The following is a 13,641-nucleotide window of genomic DNA, read 5'->3' as shown; positions in this document are numbered from 1 at the left end:
AATTCATATTATATGCTACAGAAAGGCTGAGCAGTTAGAGACAATGTGTAATGGTGAAAAGAAAATGGGCCCTGAAGTCAGGCAGACTTAGATTTCATTCTGGCCTAGCCACAATGACTTAGCTCAGCCATGACCTTGGCAAAATACTTTACATCTCTCACTTTCTACCAAAAAGATAGCTGCAGAGTAGCATTCAGGGGCAAGATGGCCGCATAGAGAGGAGTGGAAGCTAAGTAGTCCCCCTGGAACAACTACAAAAAACCAGAAACAACTAGTAAATAATCCAGAATAACTGGGGGGGGACAAACGAGACCATCCATTCATCATACACCAACCGGAATTGGGAGGAATGCCCGAGAACACAGCAGAAAATCTGTAAGTAAAACCTGCGGAACCAAGTCGTGAAACCCCCTCCCCCATAGCCCGAGCTGCAAAGCCTCGTGGTGCCACAGAGAAGCTCTCTCCCAGTAAGCGAATACAGCTCAGCTGAGCTCCAACTGGGGTTTTAGGTAGCGAATGTGAACTGCTCACTACAGGTACGCATCCCCAAAAAACAGACAGAGGCTTTGGGTGAAGACTGACCCGGGAGAGCCGGAGGGTTCCCTTGGACTGGGTCTGAAGGGGACTATCTGTTTCTTTTTTGGCTCAGTGGAGAAAGCCCCAGTCATTTTCAGTTTCCAGGGCTGTGACTCTGGGAAGGGTGGAGACATCACAAGCAGAGAGCGAGACAATTGAAATGCTAATGACCTCCACCTGGGGGGTCTGTCTTCTCTAGGAGGAAAGGGGTGGGGCCCTTTCCATTCAGAACCAGACCCCAGAGCCTGGGGGAACACGGCCATACCTCCTCACACCAGTCAAGAATTATAGGCTAACAGGCATCACCTGCTGGGCAGAAAAGCACAGTGACCTGAGGCATCAAAGGGTGGAGCAATTTTCTAAGACACACCCACAGGGAAACCAGATACTGAATATTTCTTCCCTCTGGGACCTGAACCTGTTTTGGTCTGGGAAAACCTGATTTGGATAACCAAGGAAACCATGCCTAGACAACAGAAAATTACAACCTACACTAAGAAAAACAAAGTTATGGCCCAGTCAAAGGAACAAACGTACACTTCAACTGAGATACAGGAATTTAAACAACTAATGCTAAATCAATTCAAAAAGTTTAGAGAAGATATTGCAAAAGAGATAGAGGCTGTAAAGGAAGAACTGGACATGTATACGGCAGAAATCAAAAGTTCAAAAAACCTACTAGTAGAATCTATGGAAATGAAAGGCACAACACAAGAGATGAAAGACACAATGGAAACATACAACAGCAGATCTCAAGAGGTAGAAGAAAACACTCAGGAACTGGAGAACAAAACACCTGAAAGCCTACACGCAAAGGAGCAGATGGAGAAAAGAATGAAAAAATATGAGCAACATCTCCGGGAACTAAAGGATGAAACAAAGTACAATAATGTACGTATCATTGGTGTCCCAGAAGGAGAAGAGAAGAGAAGGGAAAGGGGGCAGAAGCAATAATAGAGGAAATAATTAATGAAAATTTCCCATCTCTTATAAAAGACATAAAATTACAGATCCAAGAAGTGCAGCATACTCCAAACAGAAGAGATATGAATAGGCCTATGCCAAGACACTTAATAATCAGATTATCAAATGTCAAAGACAAAGAGAGAATCCTGAAAGCAGCAAGAGAAAAGCAATCCATTACATACAAAGGAAGCTTAATAAGACTATGTGCGGATCTCTCAGCAGAAACCATGGAGGCAAGAAGGAAGTGGTGTGATATATTTAAGATACTGAAAGAGAAAAACCACCAACCAAGAATCCTATATCCAGCAAAGCTGTCCTTCAAATATGAGGGAGAGCTCAAAATATTTTCTGACAAACAAACAATGAGAGACTTTGTGAACAAGACACCTGCCCTACAGGAAATACTAAAGGGAGCACTACAGGGTGATAGAAGACAGGAGTGTGTGGTTTGGAACACAATTTTGAGAGATGGTAGCACAACAATGTAAGTACACTGAACAAAGGGAACTATGAATATGGTTGAGAGAGAAAGATGGGGAGCATGTGAGACACCACAAGAAAGGAGGAAAGATAACGACTGGGACTGTGTAACTTGGTGAAATCTAGAGTATTCAACAATTGTGATAAAATGTACAAATATGTTCTTTTACGAGGGAGAACAAGCAAATGTCAACCTTGCAAGATGTTAAAAATGGGGAGGCATTGGGGGAGGGATGCAATCAGGATAAACTAGAGACTGTAACTAATAGAATCATTGTATTATGCTTCCTTTAATGTAACAAAGGTGATATACCAAGGTGAATGCAGATAAGAGGGGGGGATAGGGGAGGCATATTAGACACTTGACATTGATGGTATTGTCTGATTCTTTATTCTACTTTGATTTAAGGTTATTTTTCCTTTTGCTGCTTCCTAGCTGTCATTTTTTTTTTTTGTTTCCTCTTTCTTTTGCCTCTCTACCTTCTATGACTCTCCCTCCTGCCTTGTGGAAGAAATGTAGATGCTCTTGCTTAGTATGAGCAGAATGTTCAATTAGGATGAACTTAAATGTTTGGAAATGAACAGGGGTGTTGGTAGCAAGATGTGAGAATAACTAACAGCGCCGAATGGTGTGTGAATGAGGTGGAAAGGGGAAGCTCAGAGTCATATATGTCACCAGAAGGAAAGTTGGAGGTCAAAAGATGGAAATGTATAAAACTGAATCCTATGGTGGGCAATGTCCATGATCAACTGTACAAATACTAGAAATCACTTCATGAACCAGAACAAATGTATGACGATACAATTAGAAGTTAATAATAGAGGGGCATATAGGGAAGAACTATATACCTATCACAAACTATATACTACAGTTAGTAGTATTTCAACATTTTTTCATAAACAGTAACAAACGTACTATATCAATACTAGGAGTCAACAATTGAGGGGGATTGGTTAGGGATAGGGGAGGTTTAGAGTTTCCGTTTCTTTTTTTCTTTTTTCATCTTTCACTTTATTTCTTGTCTGGAGTAATGAAAAGTTTCTAAAAATTGAACAAAAATTAAGTGTGATGGTATGAGGGTACCCAGGGGCAAGTGATTGTACACTTTGGATCTTTGGATAATTGTATGGTATCTGAACAATCTCAATAAAAATGGGGGAAAAAAAATACATACCAGTAGGAATCGTACAGAAAAAAAAAAAAAAAAAAGCTGCATCACAGAGGTTAAAAATATAGACTCTGTCTAGAGTTATGGCAAGTGGGTTCAGTGTCAAGCTCCCCCCACTTATTAGCTGTGTGTCTTTGTCAGTTACTTCGCTTCTCTCTGCCTCAGTTTCCTTATCTGTAAAATTGCAATGATAATAGAACCCACCTCATAAAGGTTATGTGGTTTAAATTAGAGAAGACATTAAATGCTTAAAACAGCATCTGACTTGCAGTAAGCACCCAATTACTCTACGCTAATTAAAGGCCCTTCTTGCAGGTAGAGATTAATCTATTTGAAGTTCTCAGAACAATGTTGTTTACACAGGCTCTCAATAACTAGTGGGTGGGAGAAACTAAGATGGCAGCTAGGTGAGACAGGGCAAAAAAACACCTCCATGAAAAACACTAGATAAAAACCAGAAAGTGACCCAGAATACCAGTTACAGCGATGCACCAGCTGGATGAGGTATGCTAGTTCCACAGAGGCCATATACTTGCTGAAACCAGGAGTCTGCATTCTGAAATGAGTGAGTAAGCTGGCTGGAAGACCCGCAGCCGTGCGGCGGTCTGGGGAAGCCTGGGTTTGGTGTTTGGAGACCAACGGGCTCTTTTAAAAAAAAAAAAAAAAAAAGGAAAAACCCAGGGGCAGCTGCAGCTGCGATAGTGGGAACCATGCAGTAAAACACAGCAAGAAGGGGCTGGGCAGACCTCTCAGTGTCTGGCCTGGAAGACAGACTGCTGCAGATACCCTTGGGGCCGGGGGAACGGAGGGGAGAGCCAGAAGCAGAAAGAAACCCCGCAGCTCACAGCTGGCTCCCCGGAGGGCTGGATAAACTCCTGCCTGGGGCCATGCCCACAGCCCAGAGCCCCGCCAGTTGTCCCAGAGCTGGGAAGGAGGAACTGTGTGAGGAAGGGGGTGTGGAGACACCCCGTTTGGCCATCTTTGCATCAGGCTGAAAGCGCCTCAGCACGGCCCGGTGGCCCAGGGCTTCCCTTGAGGGATGGCGCGCACTGGTGACGTAGCACGGCATTCCCTCGGCAGAGGTCCTGCAGGATTGCGGCTGAGCAGGGGGACCCGCTCGGAGAACCCAGGGACACTACGCCAAGTCCGGCGGTTTGTGGGACAGCGAGAGAGAGGGTCTGGGGCTGAAATGAACTGAAGGCTTAGACTGTTGCGGTGGCCTTGAATCTCCAGGAACCCTGGGGGATTTGAATATTAAAGCTGTTCTTCCTCCCTGGCCACCTGTACACATGCCCCACATTCAGGGCAGACGGCTCCAGCAACACACCCAAACTGAGTTCTCCAACTGACCCCCACAAAAATCATTTCCCCACACATCGCAGGGACAAGGTGGAGAACTGACTTGAGGGGTATAGGTGACTCACAGACGCCATCTGCTGGTTAGTTAGAGAAAGTGTACGCCACCAAACTGTGTTTCTGAAAAATTAGATAGGTATTTTTTTTTACAACTTGAAAGAACCCTATCAAGCAAAGCAAATGCCAAGAGGCCAAAAACAACAGAAAATCTTAATGCATATGATAAAACCAGACAATATGGAGAATCCAACTCCAAACACATAAATCAAGATACCAGAAGAGACACAGTACCTCACACAATTAATCAAAGAACTACAATCGAGGAACAAAAACATGGCAAAGGATTTAAAGGACATCAAGAAGACCATGGCCCAGGATGTAAGCAACATAAAGAAGACCCTAGAAGAGCATAAAGAAGACATTACAAGGGGAAGCTGAACAACGTCTCAGTGTCCTAGAAGTCCACAGAACAGAAAATGAAAGAACAAAAGAAAGAATGGAGGAAAAAATCGAAAAAGTCGAAATGGATCTCAGGGATACGATAGATAAAATAAAACGTCCAAACTTAAGACTCATTGGTGTCCCAGAAGGGGAAGAGAAGGGTAAAGGTCTAGAAAGAGTATTCAAAGGAATTGTTGGGGAAAACTTCCCCAACCTTCTACACAATATAAATACACAAAGCATAAATGCCCAGCGAACTCCAAATGGAATAAATCCAAATAAACCCACTCTGAGACATATTCTGATCAGACAAAGGAAACAACATAAGACTAAGTTGTGACTACTCAGCGGCCACCATGGAGGCAAGAAGGCAGTGGCATGACATACTTAAAATTCTGAGAGAAAAATTTCCAACCAAGAATACTTTATCCAGCAAAACTCTCCTTCAAATTTGAGGGAGAGCTTAAATTTTTCACAAACAAATGCTGAGAGAGTTTGCCAATAAAAGACCTGCCCTACTTCAGATACTAAAGGGAGCCCTACCAACCGAGAAACAAAGAAAGGAGAAAGAGATATAGAGAATTTTAACAGACATATATAGTACTTTACATCCCAGATCACCAGGACACTCATTTTTCTCTAGTGATCACGGATCTTTCTCCAGAAGGAACCATAAGCTGGGGCATAAAACAAGCCTCAAGAAATTTAAAAAAAAAAAAAATTGAATATACTCTAAGCACATTCTCCAACCACAATGGAATACAAATAGAAGTCAATAATTTTTGAACTGTAATTCCACTAGTTACTTCCTACATGATATAAAATACACAAACTCTAATGACAAATCAGTGGTTTTGAACTCAATGTAAAATATGTCATTTTAGACAACTATATAAAGGTGGGGGGATGGAGGAGAATAGGAACATAATTTATGTGTCCTATTGAAGTGAAGGTGGTATCAAAGAAAAACAAGATTGATATGGATTTAAGAGGTTAATTTTAAGCCCCACAGTAAACACAAAGAAATTATCAGAGAATATAACCATAGAGATGAAAAGTAGAGTATGGGTTAAGAGAAATGGGGGAAGGGGCAATGGGGAGTTAAGAAATGAGTGTAGGGTTGCTGTTTGAAGTGAAGGGAAATTTCTAGTAATGGATGGTGGGAAGGAGCATTACAACATTCTAAATGTGATTAATCCCACTAATGGAAGGCTAGGGAGGGGGTGGAATGGGAAGATTTAGGCTGTATATATGTTTCCACAATTGGGGAAAAAAAAAAAAAAGACAGTCTAAATAGATGACAATTGAATGCCAAGGATGAACTTGGATGGGATTGGAGGATAGAGGACAGGTGGCTCAAAGGGACACAGTTGAGACATAAAGAAAAGGAAATATAGAATGTAAGCTTCGTATCATGGTTGAATCTCTTGTACTTCTTAGCTGCGCTTAATTGGATTGCATAAAAGAATGTTCTTGTTCATGGGAAGTGTATATGTGAATTATAGTGTTTGTTCAAGGATGTGTGCAGCTAGCTCTCATATGTTCAGAAGACAGAGCAATAGATGATGGATGATAGATAGGGAGGGAGGAAGGGAGGGAAAGAAATAGCGATGTGACAGCAGGTTAAAGTTGGTGGATTGAGCTATCGGTGGAGGGGGATCAGGGTATGATGGAATTCTGTGTATGGGGCTAGTATTGTTTTTGCAACTGTTCCTATAACTTTGAATTTATTTCAAAATTAAAAAAAATTAAATAACTAGTGGGTATTTATCAGAGAAGCTCTGTGTTAGCATTAGATCTATTCTGTGAGATAAACTGTGATGGCACAGGATGAAAGCAGAATCATTTACCTAGAACAGAGAAGAGGTATAAATCATAGTTCAGAAAGTGAACCTAAAAGAATGAAGAAAAGAGTGGCAAGAGATTGAGACCCAGGGAGGAATATCTGCAGTAATCTATCTTAATTCTAGAGGAAACAGCCTGGCCAGCTCAGGGTTACTTACAGGACTGTGCATGTACGTGCTTGCTGGCCTTTGGAAACATTTAATTTTTTCTAACAAGAAGCCTACTTTCATTCTTATTTTTGTTCCTCTGTAAGTGATTGGTCTTTCATCTCTGGCTGCTGTCAAGACTTTCTCTTTATCATTGGTTTTCAGCAGTTTGGTTATGATGTGCCTTAGTGTATTTTTCTTTTGCTTATTCTGCTTGGGGTTCATTGAGCATCTTAGATATGTGGGTTTACAGTTTTCATTAAATTTGGAAATTCTCCAACCATTATTTCTTCAAATAATTCTCCTGCCCCATGCCTTTCCCTCCTTCCATTATTCTACCCTGTAAGTTCTAGCCCGCAGCGTCCCCAGCTCCAGTCTCTGAATCCTCCACTCAGAGACATCCTGGCTGTGTTTGGTCCCCTCTCCCTGCACTGCAGCCTGGAAACTGTCTGCAGGCAGCAAGCTGGAGCACTTGTAGGGCTTTCTTTATCTACATCCCTTCTCTCAGGGACCACAGTCCTACACTGCCTGTTGTCCAATGTGTGAAAACTGTCAATTCATATATTCTCTCTAGTTTTCTAGTTATTTCGGGCAGAAGGGCAAATCTGGTCCCTGTTACTCCATTATGACTGGAAGCAGAACAGTTTTAGGGCATCTAAAAGCCAATGCACAGTGGTACTCAGCAGAGTTTCTTAAGATTCTGATTATCTGTAGCTATGAATGGGCTCCCTTTCGCAGATGTTAATTGAGGGTGTTCCGTTTTCTTCTGTGCAATGAATCTGTAAGAGCAGGAGATGAGAAGCCGAATTCCATCCACGTTCTGCTAGTATCCACTAACTAACTTCCTTCTTTTAGAATTTCCTCTTAAAATGCCGCTAAGGGAGAGGGACCAGTCATGGGGGTTGCTTCTGGTCTGACTGATCTCTGGCACACTCGGAGTGAAATGTCAGGAGGTGGGGTAGCCCTTCGTATCTTGTCAAACAAGGAGATACGTACCTGGTGATATCTAAGCAATAATACACTCCCTCCATGCATCACAGCCACTTCAACTCTCTTCCTGATCACTCAGGAGGTTTCACGGAAAGGGTAGAGTGGTCTTCTCACCTAAAAATATAAAGCCAGATGCCATCAAAAAGACACTGTGTGTGTATTTTACATTATATAATTATTAAATAGAGTATCTCTGAGTACCTTATTCACAAGACTTAAAAATTTTAAGTCTTTTAGTAATCTCCTTACTTTCATTAATAGAGATCAATTTATACCTGGTGTATTAGGGTAAAAGTTAAGCTATTATAAAAGAGACTTAAAAATACAATGACCAGGCTGGTGGGACAGCTTTGCCCCAGAGGTGATTCACTGAACAAGGTACTCTCCATTTTGTTGCTTTACTGTCCTTTTCACTGGCATTGCCAACATGGGATTGCTGCCACATCTGTGTTACAACCTGCAGGAAAGGATAGGAGTCCAGGGCAAGCAACTTCCCTCTAACAAAGTGAGGCAGAAGTTGGACACGTGTTCTGTTCACATTCCATGGGGGGAACGTAATCACGTAACACATTATCTACAAGGGAGGTTAGGGAATGAGCAGCCCTGTACCCAGTTAAAATATGAAGAAGGGGAGACTATATTTGGGGCGACAACAAGCAGTCTGCCATACCAAAGTAGTGGAAGAAATAAATCCCTCTTCAATATCTTCCCTTTAAGTCTACATTATGCAGGTATAATTTGCAATACTGGCCATGCGTAAAGATATTTGCATATTGACTAAAAGAATTCCCACACCTTCCAGGAAGGTACATTAAGATACAACACTACTGTTACAACTAAAGACCATCATTTATTTACTCAGTGCACTGATAAAGTCAGTATATCCTCTTGGATGGGACTGATTTTAGGATTTATATATAAACATGTTTGAAGAAAATATTTCTTGCAGCAGTGTGTTGATAGGAATTGGAAAAGATTGCTAGATTATTGTGGGTATAAGTGTAAGAGGGTCAGATCTACACTAAGATTTGGAAATTCAATATCTTGATATATAGTCAATGTATTAATTATACATTAAGATGTTAATTATAAACATTTAATATTTCAAGTATTTTCTATCTGTGATACCTTTAAAACTTGTAGAAATCAAAGACAGTAGAAAAATACCTAACGTACTAGCTTCTCTGGGGGCAAGGTTACTTAGAACAGCTTCAAACACTACAGTTCAAAATTTTGAAGTGTTTTTCCCCCTTGCTGTTTTAGGGTGGGGTCTGGAGCTTATGAACAAGTTGTGATCAAACGCTAAAAGTCAAACTGGTGAACTGAAGCTTCCCTGTGGATTTAAGATGTGGGCAATTGAACTCTCAAGGCACTTTATTCAAGCACTTATGAGAAAATGAACCTATTAAGAAAATGAAGCATGTTCATCTATCAAGAGGAAAACCAACGCTGATTTCTTCTCTGAAAGCGCTCACCACCATCTCTTTGCTACCAACCAAAAGGGAACATTTGAATGGTAGTATAAAGGCACTGTGCCCAGTGTGTGCTGTGGTGGCTGCACAAGAAAATGAGAAGCCTGATTTTTCTTTCAGAACATCCCAGTGGAGAAAACAGCACTATACATGTAATAAAGTTTTAGTATTAAAGTGTAAAATTTGTGATGGAGATGCTCAATGGATTTGAGTTCTAATTATCATTTTTTTAAAAACTATGTTTGAGAGTCAGTAAGTGAATATAATTTAAACCATATAAATTCTATCAAATTGTTGTAATTCCTGTTAAGGAAATCTTCCTTTACAACCTACAGTATTGTAGGGTGTTCCTGCTTTGGGAAAGTATTTTACCACAAGTTAAACATGTAAAATGCTTAGCAGTAATTCCAAATGTATCAATCATGAATCAAATAAGTGTAGGGAATGGTTGTAATGTTATTATTATGCAATATGTTTTGTTACTTGTAGTTTATATTAGATGAGCTGCAGAACCTCCGCTAGCACTAGGTAAGAGATTCAAAATAAGTTTGATATTCAATATGTTAGGCTACCATAATGTAAGAATAGTTTTAACTAAAAATTAAGAACCACAAGAAGAAAATTGTCATCTAATCAAAACAAGGCAGACTTTTCTATGTAAATTCAGACTTTTCTGAAACTGAAAATTATTCTGAGGTGGTATTGGAGAGAAGACAGGAAGACAGTTTGGCATTACTGACATGTGGTGGTGGTTTTCTATTTTAGCCCCCTGTGATCAAATATTATGCTTTCTTCTTTACTGTCCCAGAAGTTCATTGTTTTAAGGCAAGAACACAATATAAAATACTTCAAATATAGTTTTTAGAATAAGAATAGCTGATCTAGACCAGCACAGCAGATAAACTGTAGAGTTGTTCTGATCTTATGTAACCGTTTCCATGCAGAAAGAGCTCATCTTTCTTGGAATCAGTCACTGAAGAAAAATGTAGATTCTACATAACCAATAATTCTCAGTCCTTACTTTCACCATGTCCAAGACATGAAATATGTCAGAATAGCATTACTTTGGTCTTGGTATTTTCATGTTGGCAGGATAAGGGGAAAATTGTATTGTTTTTAAGAAAATATTATTTTAATATCCAAATTTAAAGGTTTGGAAAAATGTGAATAGTTATGTCATGGGTTTTGTGTGTGTGTTTTTTTACTGTTTCAAGGATTGGGTATTCCACATTGATCCAGTACTGTTTTTACAAATAGATTCTGAGATTTTAGAATATTTTGAATGTCAAGAGATAGGGTTTCTGGGCCATTAATTATATAGTTTCCTCTTACTTTTATTATTTGTTTTGAAGGAAAAAATCACTGACCTGAACAGATTAGTCTAACCAAGAAAAATGTTGTCTTAAGTGGTGTAAAGACTTGCTATCTGGCAATAAACAAGAAGTAGACTGATCCATTCATTATGTACTATGGGAAAAAATCAGCGAAAGTTTTTAATAGAGATATGAAGATACTGTTTAAAGAGATATTATGACATTTTAAAAAACATATTTTTCTATTTTACAAATATTATTTCTACGGTATATATTTTATTGGTGATTCTGCAAATAATTTTGCAGTTTTGAAAATGATAATAAAATCTAGATTGTAAGCAAGGTTCAATAAGGATATTCATCAAACATGTAAAAGGTGCTATAATCAGGGCAGGGCCCCTGCCTTACTTATCCTTGGCTGCCCTTAGCCCAATACCTTTGTGAAAGATGACTGTCAGTATTTAGAATGGTTTCAGAATTATTTTTTAAAAACAAAATATGGAGAGATTTTGAAAAGAGTAAAAATTATGCCTTCATAAATCATTTTAGCAGTCACCAGATAACATCTTGATTTATGTAGTAGTAAGTATAAAAAATATTTCAATAAATAAAAACATTGATTAGAAAGAATAAAGAATCAATGGCTGTGCCCTCCATAGTTAGTGAAAGTCTGTAGATTCATTTTATTCTGTTTTGTGTTCCATCAGCATACTTTGCAATCAAATTTCATTGCAGTCCTCCATGAAAATATTTGTGTTAAAGATTACCTGAGTGTCTGCCTTACTTTCTAGTTTTTCTTAGAGCATGTACCCTTAATATCTTAACCATGTAGTTATTGAAAAAAAAATGCTTATTAAAAACCAACTCTACTTTTGATTTGATTTCACTTTGAGTTTAGAAAATCAGATTTGAAAAATTAGATCTTAATAAATTGATTTTTAAATATTGAAGTCAAATTTCAAATCACCCAGTCTTGAAGAATTTGCAGATGTGTCCTACTTTCTTTTTCTAATTCTATCCTAGAGAAAAAATGATAAATGACATTTTAAAGCTATATATTTGTGATCAGATAAAGAAGAGTCTTAAACACCACGTTTGGAATAATGTGGAGGCTAGGCAGGAGAGCCACTTGGTGTCACTTGAGCTGGTGTAACTTGACTGAGACCAGAGAGGATGTGAAGGGTAGCCAAGAACAGAGAACAGTCTCTCATGTTTGTATTCTCTGGGCTATCAGTCTACACTCTGACAGTTGATGTCCCTTTTGGGGTGTTTTTGAAGACTTCTGTATGCAAACAACGAATGTGGATCATTTTTTGTGATCTGAAAAAGTTGACCAAGAATCCTGAAGTCCACCGTCCCATTCCAGCAAAATACCACCAGAGTAATGATATCCAAACTGGGTTCTTCTGTATGTTCTTTTTTTTTGCATGAAAACTGTGAACCACAGAGGTCCACCACTTAGCCCATATGTTGCTAAAAGGAAAAACAAAACAAAAAAAAAACCTCCAACCAGTCTGCAGTCAAAACATGTTTAAGTTCAGGCAGCAATGAGTCTTTATTAAAACATTGAAAAATAATTTTAGACTTTCAGATTTCCATGCTAATGAGACCACTTTGCAAGCTTACGCTGACAGTATTATTAAATATTTCACTGAAGTACCCTAAAGTTCAGGCTTCCAGTATATATGACAATGCTCTGAGAAACACACTGGGCTCATATGACAGGGCTGCATTTTATTTTCCTTACAAGTCTGTAACTTGGGAAATTCAGAAATTATGTTTGGTCAGTTCTCTTAGATGGTACGTCAAGTGAACATAATCAAGTACTGTAGTTGAAATTGTGTTTTGCTGCTACTCATGTTGGCTTAGGTACTATACGTAATTTTAATAGCTGAGATGTTAAAGAATATGAAGTCTAATATGAATAAAGTATGAAATATGCCTATATTAAGTTGTTATAATACTGCTCTGGAAGTAAAGGACCTATATATGTGACTTTATCATAAGGTAATATATACACAGTATATTTTAAATGGTCATGTGCTCTGTAGCTACTTCCTGTATGACAAAGCTGGCAAGTTTTTTAAGTTACATTGACAACACACTCTGCATTTGCAAATGTTTATGTTTATCTTATGTATATAACCAAGAAAGTTTTCTTGCTGATATTCATTGACCAAATCCCACCTAGAGGAAGACATTTAGGCTATATTCAGTTTGATTGTTTTTTGGAAACACATCTTGTATGGGGGATCTTCATCTTATATTTGATCCCAGATATTGATACAGTATATGGATAATCATACAACTGTATATGAAGAATGTTATTGAAGTGATTCCATTAGTATTATGTTCTAATACTTGGAGAATGACCTTCATTTTTATGTATTTCATTGTTTCAACTATATAATGATAAATCCAGGAAATGTTTTGTTTTTTGTTTTGTTACCAAAACTAATTTTTTATTGTAAAGTGTTTGTACTAATGTAAAGGTAAAACCTATATATGTTCAATAAAAATCGTATCTTAAAATTTAGATGTTTACATTTTAAAATATCCGTTCAGATTCTTTGTCAGAAAATTATACCAAGGTGAGAAAACAAAAAATGAAAGGACCAATATGCTCCTTTTCCCTGAGGGTTTCTTTTTATTTATTACCCAGTAGTATCGCACGGATTTGAATGTCTTCAGTGTCAGGTGTATCTTCGAACTCTGAGGCAGTGTTGTGCAGTGGTGTGAACATGGGCTTCAGAGTGAGACACACCTGAGTCTGAATTCAGACTCCCCTCTGAACCTCTTTTCTAATCTAGTGTGGAGGGAACACTACCCACTCTATTGGGTTGTGATGAAGAATATGTGAGCTAACATTAAGAGTATGCCATTTAGT

At 38.7% G+C, this 13,641-nt stretch overlaps 1 protein-coding gene across 1 annotated transcript in view; it reads left to right on the top strand.

Annotated features, from left to right (window-relative positions):
* The window catches only part of FAM102B (family with sequence similarity 102 member B), a 75,001-nt gene extending 61,715 nt beyond the window's left edge, over nucleotides 1-13,286 (top strand). Inside the window, exon 11 of the mRNA XM_037826490.1 lies at nucleotides 9,233-13,286. Coding sequence (XP_037682418.1) covers nucleotides 9,233-9,275 — 43 coding nt within the window. The 3' untranslated portion in view covers nucleotides 9,276-13,286. The remainder of the gene's footprint in view (nucleotides 1-9,232) is intronic.
* The last annotated feature ends 355 nt before the right edge of the window (nucleotides 13,287-13,641 follow it).

Source organism: Choloepus didactylus, chromosome 2, assembly GCF_015220235.1.
Source record: "Choloepus didactylus isolate mChoDid1 chromosome 2, mChoDid1.pri, whole genome shotgun sequence".
NCBI lineage: Eukaryota > Metazoa > Chordata > Mammalia > Pilosa > Megalonychidae > Choloepus > Choloepus didactylus.
This window is presented reverse-complemented; position numbering and strand designations above follow the sequence as displayed.